At 46.0% G+C, this 16,028-nt stretch overlaps 1 protein-coding gene across 2 annotated transcripts; it reads left to right on the plus strand.

Annotated features, from left to right (window-relative positions):
- The first annotated feature begins 5,819 nt into the window (after nucleotides 1–5,819).
- On the plus strand, nucleotides 5,820–15,715 carry NRSN1 (neurensin 1). Of its 2 annotated transcripts, XM_039525378.1 has the most exons (4): nucleotides 5,820–5,949; nucleotides 7,924–8,000; nucleotides 12,802–12,999; nucleotides 13,918–15,714. In XM_039525378.1, the coding sequence occupies exons 3-4, from the start codon at nucleotides 12,811–12,813 to the stop codon at nucleotides 14,314–14,316; spliced, it is 588 nt and encodes a 195-aa protein (XP_039381312.1). In that variant the 5' UTR covers nucleotides 5,820–5,949; nucleotides 7,924–8,000; nucleotides 12,802–12,810; the 3' UTR covers nucleotides 14,317–15,714. The 2 variants fall into 2 exon arrangements, with proteins under 2 accessions (XP_039381312.1, XP_039381313.1); XM_039525379.1 differs by lacking the exon at nucleotides 7,924–8,000 and having other exon boundaries at nucleotides 13,918–15,715.
- Nucleotides 15,716–16,028: the final 313 nt, after the last annotated feature.

Raw genomic sequence — 16,028 nt, forward strand, 5'->3', positions numbered from 1 at the left:
GATTTTGTGTTTATACCTAATTCTCCCATTTGATACAATACCAATAGCTGTCTTGGTTCACTGAGTGTTATTCATGTGTCAGAAAACAAATTAGTACTGCTAGTGATATAAGAATGGCCATAATGGGACAGACCAATGGCCCAGCTAGCCAATATCCAGTCTACCAAACATGGCCAATGTCAGGTGCTTTAAAAAGAATGAACAGAACAGGACAATCATCAAGAGATCCATCCCTGTCACTCAGTCACAGGATCTGGCAGTCAGAGGCTTCGAAACACTCGGTCAGGGATGCAACCCTGTGCTCTGTCTTGGCTAATAGCTATTGATGGACCTATCCTCCATGAACTGACCTAATTCTTTTTTGAATCCAGTGATAGTTTTGATATTCACAATATCCCCAGCAATGAGTTCCACACATTGATGATGCATTGTGTGAAGAAGTATTTCCTTTTGTTTGTTTTAAACCTACAGCCTATTAATTTCATTGGGTGAACCCTAGTTCTTGTGTTATGTGAACAGGTTAATTACATTCCTAATTCACTTTCTCCACACCATTCATGATTTTATAGACTTGTATCTTAAACCCTCTGCAACAGGTTGCAGACTCACCCCCACATCACCTCCTGCTGGTCACTCTGAGGATTAGCTCTGTCCTAGCTGCAGAGCGCCTGCTGCACATGGTGTCCCGCCCATTGCCTGCTCAGTTATGCTGTCTGAGACCCACATTGCTCCCTAACTTGCAATGTCCTCTTCTGGACACAGCCCTCTGCCTGTGCCCCACTCAGTTCTCTTCCCTTCCAGGGGTAACGGCAGTCCTTTGGCTTGCACCTGCCTCAGTGGCCAACTACAACTGAAAGTCTAGCCCCTCACCTCAGAGCAAGTTGCAGTCTGTATCAGCTACACTCCTCCACACCAGGTGCAGTGGAAGGGGGAAGGAGGACCCAGGCCCACCCACTACTCTGGGTCCTGGCCCAGGGATTCTCTGGCAGCAGCCATGTCCTGCCTGTTTTCTCTCCCCTCAACTGCTCATGCTCCCTGGGCCACTTCTCTTTGGGCCCTTACACCTTCTCAGCCCTTTCTTTCAGGGGCATTACCCTGACAGGTATCAGGCTGCAGCTTTCCCTCTGCTCCTCTAAGCCTGCCCAACACTACTCTATCTAAGCTGCTATCACTGAGAGCCAGTCCTCCTCCCTTGCTTATCAGGGAGAGGCTCCCATCTCTTCTGCTTTGCAGCCTTTATATAGGGCCAAGCCTGGTCCTGACTGGCTGTCTTTCTGCCCTTCTCTGATTGGCTGGGTTCTGCACAGCCACTCCAAGGGCTGCTATTAACCCCTCTTCTGCCAAAGTGGGTCAACTGCCCCACTACACCCTCTTAGCTGTCTCTTCCAAACTGAAAAGTCCCAGTCTTTTTAATCTCTCCTCATATGGAAGCTGTTCCATACCTCCTAATCATTTTTGTAGACCTTCTCTGTACCTTTGCCATTTCTAATATATCTTTTTTGAGGAGGGATGACCAGAACTGCATGCAATATTCAAGGTGTGGGCATACTATGTATTTATATAGTGACATTATGATTGTTGATGTGCAGTCACAGGTATTTCATATTTTCTTCTATTTATTCCCTTTTGTCAATAAAGTGAATGAGCAGAAATAGCTTCTTTTGTGAAAGTAGCATATGTACTTATTTATAGAGGACTAGATGACTCATAAGGTTGGGAATGGAATAGAACATCCTTAATTCCTAGGTCCAGAAAGGTTGGTAGTGAATGAAAGTCAGATTTTAGACTTACAGGACAAATAACCAGGAACTTTCTTCTTCTCTTATTTTGAAGATTAGTACTCTATTTGTTTCTCTTCTATTTGCCACCTTCCCAGATTGCCATGATTTTTCACAAATAATCATCAGCAGAAATTTAATTAGGTAATTCTCTTAGGGTCAGTGTAGCGGGATGGTCACTGGCTCCTACCTGGAGGGGCTTAAAACCTGGGCTGATTGGGGAAGTAGCCACAGCTGTGCCACACCCCAATCAGGCCCAGCTGGCCCTATCAAGGCCAGGGAAGCAGACACTGTCTCTTGCTGGAAGGGGGGGAGGAAACAAAAAACCCTGACTGCTGGGATGCTCAGGGTGCCTAGAGCAGGGGTCAGCAACCTCTGGTACGCGGCTTGCTAGGGTAAGCACCCTGGCGGGCCGGGCCAGTTTGTTTACTTGCTGTGTTGGCAGGTTCAGCTGATTGCGGCTCCTACTGGCTGCGGGGTGGTGGGAAGCTGCAGCCAGCACATCCCTTGGCCTGTGCTGCTTCCTGCCACCCCCATTGGCCTGGGATGGTGAACCGTGGCCAGTGGGAGCTGCAATCGGCTGAACCTGCCGACACGGCAGGTAAACAAACTGGCCCAGCCCGCCAGGGTGCTTACTTTGGCAAGCCGCGTGCAAGAGGTTGCCGACCCCTGGCCTAGAGTGAGGCAGGGCTGGGGAAAGGCCAGAGGGGCTGGGGAGCTCCAGGCTGGCAACTCTCCAGGCTGCAGAGCCTTGTCCAAGGAACCATAGAGGCACTGGGTTGTAGAGAGAGGCAGCAGGTCCAGACCCAAACTTGCCTATGAGGAGTAGCTGACATTGCAATCTGCCCCAGGGCATGGGGGTGAGTTGGTGACTGGCAGTAGTGTATGACTGAGGCGAGGTGGGGATAGGGGGTGGGGGTTCCCTGGGGAGGGGAGACCCTGAGAAAAAGGGGTTACTGCCAGGGGGCAGCACCCCAGATAAAGGGGCACCAGAGTCCAGGGAGGGACACAGGGGCCAAGTGGCAGCGGGATACTGGCCTGCAGAGGGCACTCCAAGCCTGGAGAGCTAATTCCTGGAAGAGACCAGCAGGAGGCACCGCAGGGGTGAGTCCCACACAGTTACAGTCAGATTGTGATACCATTCCTCACACCAAGTAGCACTTTGTTCTTCATGTAGCCTGTTGTCTTCAATGTAACCATGAAAGGCATCAGACTAATTCGCAACTCAAGACATCTAGGCCAGCTCATTTTTATACATTCAAATGCTCATTCCCTTACTCACATGTAATCAATAGCTATTTTAACAAGGAATTCCTTATTTCCGAACTATCCAAACTTCTTTTCTCTTTCTTTTCTAAGACAGATTTTTAGAAAAGGAGTTTGGTGTCCCAGCTATTTTAAACTCATCATTAATCTCATCTTATTTCTCATTTATTAAAAGTGCTTAAATATTTATAAAATCTTCCTGCTTTCCCCTTGGCTGGCATTAATTCATTCTGTTTTAGTGTCCTGATATTTTTCCTAAAAGCTTTGGCTCACGCTCTGCATTCTTGTTTAGTTGACTACTCCCCCCTTCTCCCGTTTTAGTATAGATGGGCTTTTATAAACCTCAGATCCTTTAGCAGTCTTTTGTGACACTATATTGTCTGTTCTTTTTCTTTACATTCTCATTTTTCCCCAGAGGAATGGTTAGTTGTATCTTAATTATGGCACATTTTTAAAATCCCTGGCTACCCATGGGTTTTAATGCTTCCTCTCTAACAGCTCATTCACTAAATTACTTAATGCCCCCAGATTTCCTCTCCTGAAATCCTTTTGCTGTCAGAGAATCCACTTCTTACTGGGGTGAATCCAAATAGTTTAGGGGTCACAGGTGCAAAGCTTCCCACACTTTCACAGCCTCATTCCTTTTCTCCTTATCGGTAAGATAGTTATTTCAGGATGGCTTCTCCATTAGTTGGATTCTTACCTTGGAGAGTCAGAAAGAGATCTGCAATGTAATTTAGGAACCACAATGATGCTGCCCTTCTAGTGTTTTAGAAAAATGTTTTAAGGCATCAAGTTACAGCACTTTTAAAATATTACATTTGTGTTTTAAGTGCAGATGGTACATTCTCAGACAGGACTAAAGAACATAGACCTTGCACATTGAGGCTGAGACAGCAGTACCTCTATTTAAACCAGAGACTGCTTTCCCATCCACACCACATGGTGACAGACCAACAGAAACACCAGGGACAAGATCTTCGGCAGGTGTAAACTGGTGTCATGCCACCGAAATCAATGGACTGGTGCTATTTGCACTGATGGAGGGAGCAAGCAGAGGCCAAAAAGGATTATGAGGCATGAAAGGTGCTGTACAGGTGGTGAACTGGCACACTACTGTTCTCCTTTGTTTTGTCAATGCCATTCTACAGAAATTATCTGCCAACCAACCTGAAGACATGAAATCCAGACTAGGATTCTAATTAGTTGCCCCTGACAAATTCATTGCCACTATGACACTAATAAGTCCTACGTCTGAGGTAATAGCAGCTGGTGAACTTTGGGGCAAGTGGGGTGTAGCAGACAATAAAAATCATAGCCACTTACCCCTATGGCACCACCCCCACCCCTAGAGAAAGGGAGGATCAGCCACAGGAAAGTTGCCTTCCTATGCTGGCTAGGGCCCTTGCTTAGCTGGGCCAGTCCTGGGACTGCCTGGACCTCCTTCATGGGAACCACCACCTCTTCTCCCTCTTGTCACATTCCCCCTCTCCACTGCTGCCTCCTCTTAACCTGCCTGATGAAGCCTCCTTCAGCAGCATCTCCACCTTCATTGCAGGGCAAGGCCTCCCTCCAGCAGCTCTGCTGCTTTCAGTGCAGCAGTGAACCACCCAACCCCAGCCAGCAGACCCTGAGAGAATGAGCAAGAACCTACCACCAGAGCCAGTCCTAGCACACAGTGCTTCCCTGACACACCACTGGGGGGGAGGGGCACTCTACAGTCATTGCAACCTGTGGCTTGGATGGTGAATCCAGTAGCCGAAATCCCAGTACAGATTGCTGCAGCTTTGCCTCCTATCAGGCCTTGACTGCATGTGCCACAGGGGTGGTGGAGAAGAATGCCTTACTACTACACAGGATTCATGCACAGCAAATCTATAGCAAGTTGTGATTCATATTTAAACACACACACAGATGCCCCAATGCCCTGTATACATGAGGTACCATTGGTCTGGGATCATTATTATAAAGACACATGATACAATTTCCTCTTGTTCACAATATGGAAGCAGCCCTGCAAGCTTGGGTGTTGCTGAGCGTGGATTCCCTTGGGTTTAACACACCATAAGTTGACAATGAGATGGACAGATAATCAACTTAATCATTTATTATTTATATTGCAGCAGTGCCTAGATATCCCCCCTCCCCGGGGACCCCATTGTTGTAGGCAGGCTATAAACTATAAGATAGTGAGAGCTAGTCCTGGCCCTGGAGATTTTACAGTCTAAGAAAACCGGTGGGACAAAGGAAGTGAAATAGGTGCACAAAAGGGAAGTGACTGGGCCAACATCACACAGTGGGGTAGGCACAGAAGACAGGATTGGAACTCAGGTCTGCTGATTCCCAGTCCACCAGGGAGGAGGCCCCTGATCTTGCATTTCCCACTCAGCCCCAGCAGCTGGCTGGTGGCACAAGATACTGAGTGACAGAGTTTGTCAGCGAGGGCTCCAGGCAGCAGGAGAGCAGCCCCTCTTCTCCAGGCCTGGGAAGCACCTTTCAGACCCTAGCCAAAGCCAGACATCTTGTGTTCAAGCCCATGACCTGTGATCCTTCTGCACGGGAGAAGGGGGAACCTCTGGCTCAGGGCCCCCAGTGCCCCCCACCAGGGGGCGGGGCTTTGGGGTTTGTGAGGCGCTGTGAACAATGGGAAAGGAAGTTACAGCGCCTGTGGGGCAATCGGCGGGGGGGTGAGGGGGCTCGCTCCGCCCCCTGCGCCGCGGCAGCGCCCGGGAGCGGCGGCGGCGGAGTGCGCAGGCCCAGGGCGAGCCGGGCTCGGCGGGAGGGAGGGGACACGAGACGCGGTGTGTGAGCGCGGCGCGAGCGGCTCAGAGCCGGGATGGGAGCCGCGCGAGAGATCTGCAGCTAGCGCCGCTGCACTTGCTCAGCCGGCAGCAGGGAGGCTCAGGTAACCAGCGCCGAGCGCGGGCAGGGCTGCGGGGCCGGCCGGGAGGGGGGCTCCTCCGTGTCCGGGGGCTGCGGGGCCGGGCTTGTGCGGACGCACTTGCCTCTGGCAGTTTTACAAGGGGGGAGGCTGAGCTGAGCCCCCCCACGAGCCGCTGGGGAGGCGGCACGTTTCCGGGCTAGGAACCGGCGGGTCAGACAGCAGCTCCTGCCGCTGGCTTTCACAGGACGGTATTGAACTTCCAGATTAGCCCCTTCTCCCTGCCGAGCCCTGCCCCCAGAGAGAGGGGAGCTGCAAAACGCTTCCGCGTGCTTGCTAACCCCCCGGCGCCACGGCAGCCCTGCAGGGGGAAAGGGGATCCTGTGTTGGTTCCGCAGCTGGGAGACCGCGCCGGCTACGGTGCAGGGCAAGCCGAGGGCGTTTTCGTTTCATATTTTGGCCTTTGGGAGCAGACCGTATTGGTCTGGCTGGGGGAAGGGTGCGTCGGTAAATATTACACACACACACACACACACACACTCTCCCCCCTGCCCCCCGGGAGCCGGCTGCTTCGCTAGATGCTTTGCAAGCGCTTGACAGCAAGTCTCGGTGAGGCCGGCTCGCCTACTGGGAGTCGCTGCTGGGTTTCAGCACCATGGAGAGCGCGCTCCAGGCAGCAGTGAAGGGCACTGAAGGCCACTTCCTCCTGCAGAGCCGAAGCGTGCAAGGAAACCAGTTGCTGTGGGGGTTGCACTGCTTTCCCTCCTTGTTGGTGCCATCGGTGGCACGGGCAGATTAACTCCTCTCCCTGCTCCAAAAACAAGCAGTAATTCAGGCGTCATTTATGTTTTCTGTAGATTAGCCTGAAGAGGAAAATATGGTCTTCTCCGTTGTCGGAGGGCTTTCTGCAGCTGGAATGTGTATCGGCTGATCAAAATAAAACTAAGCCTCAGCCATCTCTGAGATTCTGCTGATACCTTAGTGAATATAATTATAGAAGGAGGAGAAAGAACTCTAGTAACTGAAATATAAAAAATCTCTTTAAAGAAGGGCTAACCTGCCTTCCTGGGGCAGAGGAAGGGTAATGAGTGGGGATTGTTGATGTGATTAGAATGGGGGGAGAGGTTTCAGTTCCTTTTGCAACAGATATTCACAGGAGCTATACTATACAGTAAGTACCTCGGACGTTTTTCTGGGGGGATGCCATTGACCTTGTTTAACAAAGAAAAAGTAAAAAATAGCCTTCTTTCCTTGTTCCTACAGGCATGTAAGTATAGAAAACTTGAAATCATGATTACTTTCATTTCCAGTATGGTGCATCATATTGTAGTTACTCACCAGGATAAAATAGATTTAACCTGTTGCAAGAAGCATTATTTAAAAGTTGTGATGCACTAAGTGTGAGACTGTGGCATTACCATGAGCCCTTAGTAAAGAGTACTGCCTAGTTGCACTGATCTCAAAGCAGACCCGGGGCCTCAGATGGTCACAATACGGTCTTTGCTTCCCCCTTCTTGACTAAGGGAAGTAATTCGTGCCATTTCTCTCCCTGGTGTAGTTTACTTCCTCCTTTGTGCTTGCTGCCTTGGCTGAAGTCAGGCTCCACCCATCTGCACAGACTGGGGAATAGCAGCTGTTCAATCCCCTGAGCACAAAAGGGTGTAGCCCAGGCAGGAAATTAATGGGGTGCCTTATGTCCACATTCCCCTCTGTATGGCTGTGTGACAGAGCTCACAATTGACTCCTCAACAAGAAAAGAGGCCTGTACATAAAAGGCATGATGCAAATCCCACTAAAGTCAATGGAAAGACTCCCACTGATTTCAATGAACTTTGGATCAGGCCCAGTCTGCCTTGCTTTGGTCTCTATCCTAAGGGAACATTAGGTATGGATATTAGATTTTGTAAGCATCAAGATTATCCCATTAATTATTATCCAATATCTATGTTATTTACTCCAGAATTCACTATTTCTAGGGGGGGTCTCTTTTTCCTGTAGGTAAAGATTGGAAAGATGAGCCTTTAAACAGAAAGGTCAGAGTGTTTAACATCAGGAGGAGGAGGAGGACTTAAAACGTAAGAACCCATTTTAATTTGTGTTTTACATTTGCAGGGTCATGGTCATGCATGTGCATGTGCTCAGAGAGCAACATCACATTTCTATTTTCTTCTGTTTAGCATAGCTTTCAAATTCAGTTTTCTTAAAGGTAAACATTTAATACTTAAAACAATTAATTTAGCATGAAGCAGTTTTAAAATTCATTCAGTAGTTTCTCCTGAAATATGCTCAATGTTTCAACCATCTAGTCACAAAACTGATCACCACCCTCCTACCCCCTCACCTGCTGTATCAGTGCAGTGTAATAAAGCACAAAATAAACACAGGATAGTCTTTACCTGGGGAATAAAGTTGCTAGGGGATTGCTACACTGCAGCTGCATGTTCTGAAGTTCTGATTGTAACTTCTCTATATTTGTAGAGATTGATCATGATTACACTGGTCCGCTGTTATGCTGTGAAAAGTTCTAAAGATGAACAGCTGTCCCTTGGCTTTATACAAGCTCTAAGATCAGACCAAAACACTGATATAGGGTAACAATGTTTACCCCACTTTTGGGCAAAAGATCCCCAAGCATGGGCTTTTAGGCCCAAATCCTTCATGGTATTTAGGCACCTCACTCCCAGTGAAGTCAATGGGAGTGAGGTGCCCAAGTACCTTTAAGGATCTGTCCCTTCATACCCACATGCACAAAAGTGAAGCCTATGCCAATACATTCAACACCCCAACACAGTAGCTGTCATTTATATTGATCTGGTACAAATGGGTGCCTTTGAACACTCCCCCCACATATTTATTGTGGACTCCTTTACCTCACCTCCCTTCAGCATTCTGTTCAATTCCGCTGCCTCATTCTCATATAGCAAGAGCCACATTCATGTTGAAGCTCAGAAGACAGACTACACCACTCCAAATCACCACTGGGGACTGAAAACCTCTGCTTCCTCTGTCTAGGAACTGATAGTATCTCTACATGAAGAACCAGAGACCAGGATAGATTTGCCCACATGTACCAGCTTATTTGTTTGTGTGTTTGAGCAGTGGTTAGGGGGAGTGTGTGTGTGTGGCAGGGGTTATAAAGGTGTTCAGGAAAGCATCCAGTAGCACTGGCTAAATTGAATCAGATGTTTATTTCTTTTCATTCTAAGATCATGATTTGATGAACTAGTTTGTCACAACAGTAACACTATGCTCCACTCTTGTGACTAAAATTTTCTTTTTTTGTCTGCTAACCTTTATTCTGTGATACACGTATCTACATTTTAACTCCTAAATAATCAAATGCAACTATTAGCATTCTAGATTTCACTCTAAACTTGTTTTAGTATAGAAAACAATCTACATATAAAATAAGTAATCGCAGGTTGTGTGGTTATCATGGGTTAATCCCACAGTGAGGAATTAGAATTTACAACATATCTCCTGATACACAATGTGGTTAGTGCAAAATAACTAGACAGTACTTTTTTTTAAATGTGGTGCATAGTTAATTTATGCTGATCTTTACAAATTAGTCAATCTGTGCCATATTACCTTATGTTTTCTTGAATTAACTACAGTAAATTACAGAGGAGAATGAAGATCACTGGAGATATTGGGCCAGAATCACTTATATGCTCCAGTTGCTTTGCATGATTCTGCTAATGCAAAGCAAGTATCGACCTAGCTTAACTTCCCCGGGAGACTGCTGTGCATGACCAGAGCAAAACAAAGCAGCCAGATACATTAGTCAAACTGACCCATTAGGCCTCATTCTCCCCTACCACTGACCTTGTGTTGTCCTTTACATCTGTGTAAAGTGCGAGTAAAATACTTCCATTCTGATCTCACTATGCACAAGTTAAAAATGATTGTACAAGTTGCAAGTCAGTGGAGACTCACACGTACAGTTTATATGAGGAGACAGTTTTGTCCTGTGACATATGGGACTTGACTGGGAGTCAGGAGATTATTTGGTATGGGAGGGTTGGCAATCTGTTTCCTGCTCTGCCAGTGATGCTCTATATTGACCTTAGTCAATCCCCTAATTTGTGTGTGTGCACCTCTTTTTTTTTTTGGCACACCCTCAAGTGATCTCAAGACACTTTACAAACACTAATTAAGCCTCATAATAATTTGCGTGTACCTCAATTGTCCACATCTGATAATTGGGGATAATAATGCTTACCCCTCATTGCAAGGCAGTTTGAGGTATATTATAAGATATTATTGTGTCATATCTTTGAAGGAAGATATGACTGTATGAATCTAGTTATGAAAGGGCTGTGCAGATAAGGAAGCTATGGTAATTCATACAGCCACTTTATAGTCTAGTGCAGTACACAGTCAAGTGCAGAGGATTAGAGGCCATGATTCCCTGGGTCCATTTTGGATTCTACCATTAACTTATTCCTGCCCATCCTGGCTAATAGCCATTGATGGACCTATCTTCCATGAATCTATCTAGCTCCCTTTTGAACCCTGTTATAGTATTATCCTTCCCAACACTCTCTGGCAAGGAGTTCCAGAGGTTGACAGTGCGTTGCATGAAAAAATTATCCTATTTGCAATGCCTGTCTAGTAATGCTTTGCAGTTGCCCAAAAGATTTGTAAGACGACATCTTGATATCCATGCAACTCTATCACCAGAGAAAGGCATGTACCCATGTACCAGCTAATTTATTTTCTGTGTTTCAGTCTACACATTGCAGCTGTATGGTTCTCTCTTGAATCAGATAGGCAGGATAATGACCAATAATCATATACAATTGTCTTGCTTTCTGGGGGCTGCCTCCAGCTTTATTATGTCTGATTTAAAGACATCTACCTCCCTCTCTAACTAAGGGGAGTCTCTTGTTGAAGACCATTAGGCTGGGAGTCTGTGCCATCTCAACCAATCAACAGAAAGCAAATCAGTAAGAAAAATGAGAATATTATTTCTTTGGCTTGGTCTGTGAGGAAACACCCTAGGGAGGAAGAATAAGAGTCTTGAGGCTGAAGGGGAAAAAAAAGAGAATGGGAATCTTTGGACTCCCATCCCACTCCCTACAGGGAGAGCTTCTCAAAGAAGTGCTGCTCTAAGCACTCTGAAGTCAAGGGCTGCATCTGCAGACGTCCAGATGCTTAACAGAGGAACGCTGGGCGGCAGCTTTGCAAAGCTTGTTCACCAGCACCTCCACTCTCCAGTGCAGGAGGTGGTCATGGAGTGGGCTCCAAATCTCATTGGACAAAGAACTTCCACATGCTTGCAGGCCTCCTGGATACTGGATTTGATCCATTTGGCCTTGATATATCAGAATGCTTTGAGGCCTTTCCACACAAATTCTTACGAGACTAATGGCAGGAATACATTAATACCTAGGGACTAGAAAAGCTACTACTATCAGAGAAAAGTGCATAAGATTCCTCAACACTGAGCCATGAAAACAACCAGGGATGAAAGCAACCAGTGGATTACAGGCTTAGTGTCATAGCGATGCCAATTTCTGTACCTACCAAGAGCCGAATTCTGCCATTGTTTTTAATTAGCATGCTCCAGATTTTTACATAATTTCAGTGAGTGATGCAGTATTTGTCCATCTCATTTAACACAGAGGGAGCTAGTATTCTATAGTGAGTGAAATCATGTGCATTTGGGATATTGCACTAGTTACTGAAGAGGATAGGGGCTAGAAGCCTATAAAATGCAAGAAAAGGGGGTTGGAGTGGGAGAACCTTGTTAAAACAAACAGGTTAGGTATGCTTGCATCGCACTGTTTTAAGAAGTTAGGTGTGTTACTTGAAGCTGATGTTAGGTCTCACTCATACCTTTTGGTTCATATAATCCTACTAAATCCATAACAAAGGCATTATAATACTTCTAAAATACTCATCTACAGATGAATATTAAAGTGGCATACTCATTTTCAAAAGGCCTGATTGATTTCACTTGCACTTATTTTACACTACTGTAACTGCTGAATTCAGTGGAGTTATACCTGTATAAGTGAGGTCAGAGTCAGGCCCTGGATATTTAAAACAGAAAATCTTTGTTTTACTAATACTTTATTACAATGGAAAGAATTTAGAACACTGCATTTACTTTTCACAGTGCGTGAAATCCTAACCCTTTTGTAGTCAATGGGGCCAGGCTTTACCTCACAAATTTACTATCTGCATCTGGTAAATTAAAATAGGCTTGTTAGTTTGTAATAATTTTCATTTTCTGATTTGTAGATAGTAGAACAAATGTTCCATCCTTGAGTGTATTTTTATTCAGAAAAACTAATTTTAAGGCTAGTCTTCATGACCAGGTCCCCCGTGGCTATTTAGGTCACAATTATATATAATCCCACAGTTATGTCTCTGTTTTACAGGCTTAAGAAAAAACAAAGCCATTGAGAAGAGTTTGTGAAATGTTCCAAATTAGCAGATAAAGCTAGCAAGCAATGCCTAACATGACTAATAGTAATGGCATTTGTATCAGAGATCGAGGCACTCAGCCCTGCAGTCATGCAATGTCTCTTTAAATTTACATAAAATTAAATGATATTCCATCATGAATTATGGAACTGGAAACGCTACATGTAAAAAACAACTTTGTTGAGTGTTCACAGATCTATCTTTAGGGTATAATCCTGCCAGGTGTCAAGGGCTTTCAGCACTTACTGACTTCAATAGGAGTTGAGGGCCCCCACACCTGCCAGGAGTGCTCAGCACTTAGCAGGATTGAGCCCTTAGTTTGGGAGTGTGGGATGGAGAGAACTCCACAGGGCTTCTTCTCTTTCTGGAGCTCATATCAAGGGATTATTTGCAGCCCATTTTGATTGAGTCTGTCTTGTATGAAATCTCTCATTGCAGGTGAGAAGGATGAGCTCGTATGCAGATATCTGCAGCTCCAAGCAAGCGCAGAGTGGCACGGAGGGAAGTTATCAACGCTATGGAGTTCGATCCTATCTGCATCAATTTTATGAGGACTGCACAGCTTCAATTTGGGAGCATGAGGATGATTTTCAGATCCAGAGGTCACCTAGCAGGTGGAGCTCTGCATTCTGGAAGGTACAGCTCACCACTCTACGGAAACTATTATTTGGTACAGGCCCAGTTTTCAGTAATTACTGAGCATCCACCCTTTAAAAATGAGGCCCTTTTAACATATATATCCCATTGGGCATCAAAAAATAACACACAAAATCAAGTCACTTTTGAAATCTTAGCTGTAATTTGTAAAAGTATAGAGAAATGACTCTCTCAACACATTCACGCATAGCTTTCATTGACATTCATAAAAGCATAGGTGGGTGTATGATCAAACTACCAGGGAACAATACGGGCTTGGTTTACTAAAATGTTAGGGATACTGTGGAAATCAAGCTTTGCACTTATTATTTAAACTGGGCAGGAAATGTAACGTTGTGACTTACTTCTACCACACCATCCTTTTAACCTCTGCAAGATAAAACATTTCATGGACAGAAAACAGGAAGTGGTCATATGTAATGGGTCATCAGCAGGGTTTGAATCCAGGACTTTCAATTCCAAAGCTCAGACCTCCACTACCTGCGCTAAAGAAGGAGCTTTGTCACCTAGTAGCAGTAATAGGTTAAGAACATAAAAATGCCCATACTGGGTCAGACCAATGGTCCATCTAGCCCAGTATCCTGTCTTCGGACAGTGGCCAATACCAGGTGTTTTACAGGGAATGAACAGAACGGGTAATCATCCAGTGATGATACATGCTTACAGCCTCTACACATGCTTATTTCTTTTTCTTGGAAACTCCCATATGTATGTTGATTTAAACAAAGATCAGTTGTAGAAACAATTCCAACATGGCAATTCATCCACATATTTGAATTCTATGAATCAGGGCTCAGAAGACAATGTCTGCTTCCTGGTAGGATTGACAAATATTTGTGTAGACAATGAAAATGTTAAATGAGGCCACATTCATTTTTAACCTTGTTTGTTTTCCAGGTCGGACTCATCTCTGGGGTGGTTTTTATGCTGATCGGGTTAACAGTTCTTGTAGTAGGTTTTCTTGTGCCACCGAAAATCGAAGCCCTTGAGGAAGAAGATTTTGTTGTTGTGGATAACCATGCCATTCAGTTTAACAGAGCCCTTGATATATGTAAGCTGGCAGGAGCGATCTTATTTTGTATTGGTGGGACCACAATGGCAGCATGCCTGTTGATGTCTGCTTTTGCTAAAAGCTACTCCAAAGAAGAAAAGTACCTTCAGCAAAGGTTTAAAGAGAGAATAGCAGACATAAAAGCCCATGCACACCCAGTCACAAAAGCACCAGCACCAGGAGAATCGAAGATACCTGTCACTTTGTCCAAAGTTCAAAACGTCCAACCTTTATCAGAAACCTGACATTTTTCTTTTTAATTTATACATCATTTAATTTGAAAAGATCAGCCTTTGTGAGCATATGAATTTGTGTTTACAGTACAGCTTCAAGAACTCTGCTCTGTAAGAGGAGAAGTGATTGGAAACCTTATCTAGCAGAATTTAGATGTTGGCAAATGAGGGAAGTTTAGGTGATCAGTGCTTTGAATAATGTATTTACATGTTCAAATATATGAACTGTGTAAACAAGTGTTCACCTATGTTGATCTAGGTCAACCTACCAACACGGTTACAACAACACTGGAGGGGGAAAAAAAGATTTTTAACTTCTTACCAGTTTCTGTGTCATTTGAGAAAAATGGGCATTATTATACCAATTGTATCATGGCCATCCAAAATTATGCTCTGTTTAAAGTTAATGTGGTGTGTTCTTTTTTTAGCTATGGTAGTTTTTAAAACTTTTTTTAGACTTGGTGTTCTTTCACTTTCCAGTCCTGCTGTACATGGGGTAATATCCTGCCCTCTTTACCCGTGTTTGTAGTCCTGTCGTTTTCAATAGTCTCTATAAAAAGAAGAGTGTACATATACACATTCTAGGTCTCTCACACAGAAGAAACTGTGCTGCCCCGATTTTGATTAAGGCAATTCAGCGTTTCCATATGGGAAACAAACATAATTTTAGGCCCAAATTTGTCACCATCCCTCCTTTTTAAAATCACCAAATTTTATTAAGAACAAATGCAAAATAAGCAAGATTATGAAACATCCTATTTTAATTAAGAAAAAGAACTCCACATTTCCCCATTGGTTGTTTGGTGTGGTGTCCCTCATCATGAGTCTTTGCCAAACGTTCTTAAAACTCCTAACACACATTTGGGCCTTGGCAGGATGGGAATTAAACTATGGTTTAAAGCAGTGGTTACCAACCGGTCGATCACGATCAATTGGTCTATCCTAGAGGATCTCCCAGTTGATCACGATTTCTGGTGGCAGCGCAGTGTGGCTGCCTACGGCTACTCTGCCTCCACACCACTCCTGGAAGCGGCCACTGCAGCCCTGTGGCCCCAGGGGTGGAAGGGCAGGGGTCTCCCTCCATGTGCGCTGATCCTGACTGCGAGCACCACACTCTCAGCTCCCATTAGCTGGGAGAGCTGTGGGGGGCGGTGCTTGCAGAGAAGGGCAGGGCACGGAGCCACATGCCCTCCACCCTCCCCACCCCAGGGGCTGCAGGAGCACATTGGCCCCTTCTGGGAGCAGCATGGGGGGAGGGTAGGCATGGAGCCTGCCTTAGCTTTGCTGTGCCCACTGCTGACTGGGAGCCACCGGAGGCAAGTTCTGCCCGGCGGGAGGCCACACCCCAACCCCCATCCCGAGCCCCCTCCCGGAGCCAGCACCCCATACCCCGTCCTGCATGCCAAACCCCTTCCTACACCCCAACCCCCTGCCCCATCCCTGACCCCCCCTCCCAGAGCCAGCACCCTGTACCCCCTCCTGCACCCCAACACACTGCCCCAGCCCGGAGCCCCCTCCTGCACCTAAACTCCTCCTGGAACCTGCACCCCTTCCCTCCCTCCTAGAGTTTGGACCCTTCACACCCTCCTGCACCCCAACCCCCTGCAGCTGGCTCAGCTCAGAGCCCCCTCTCACACCGCGAACCCCTCAGCCCCAGCCCAGAGCCCACATCCCCTCCCAAATCCCAACCCCCTGCCCCAGCCTGGTGAAAGTGAGTGAGGGTT

Source organism: Mauremys reevesii, linkage group 2 (genome assembly GCF_016161935.1).
Source record: "Mauremys reevesii isolate NIE-2019 linkage group 2, ASM1616193v1, whole genome shotgun sequence".
Classification (NCBI taxonomy): Eukaryota; Metazoa; Chordata; order Testudines; family Geoemydidae; genus Mauremys; species Mauremys reevesii.

What these genes read in the sequence shown, in the direction of transcription:
- NRSN1 (XM_039525379.1), top strand. Translation starts at nt 12,811, where the DNA reads ATGAGCTCGTATGCAGATATCTGCAGCTCCAAGCAAGCGCAGAGTGGC. An exon ending in GGAGCTCTGCATTCTGGAAG is followed by an intron (nt 13,000 to 13,917) that starts GTACAGCTCACC and finishes TTTGTTTTCCAG; the next exon opens with GTCGGACTCATCTCTGGGGT.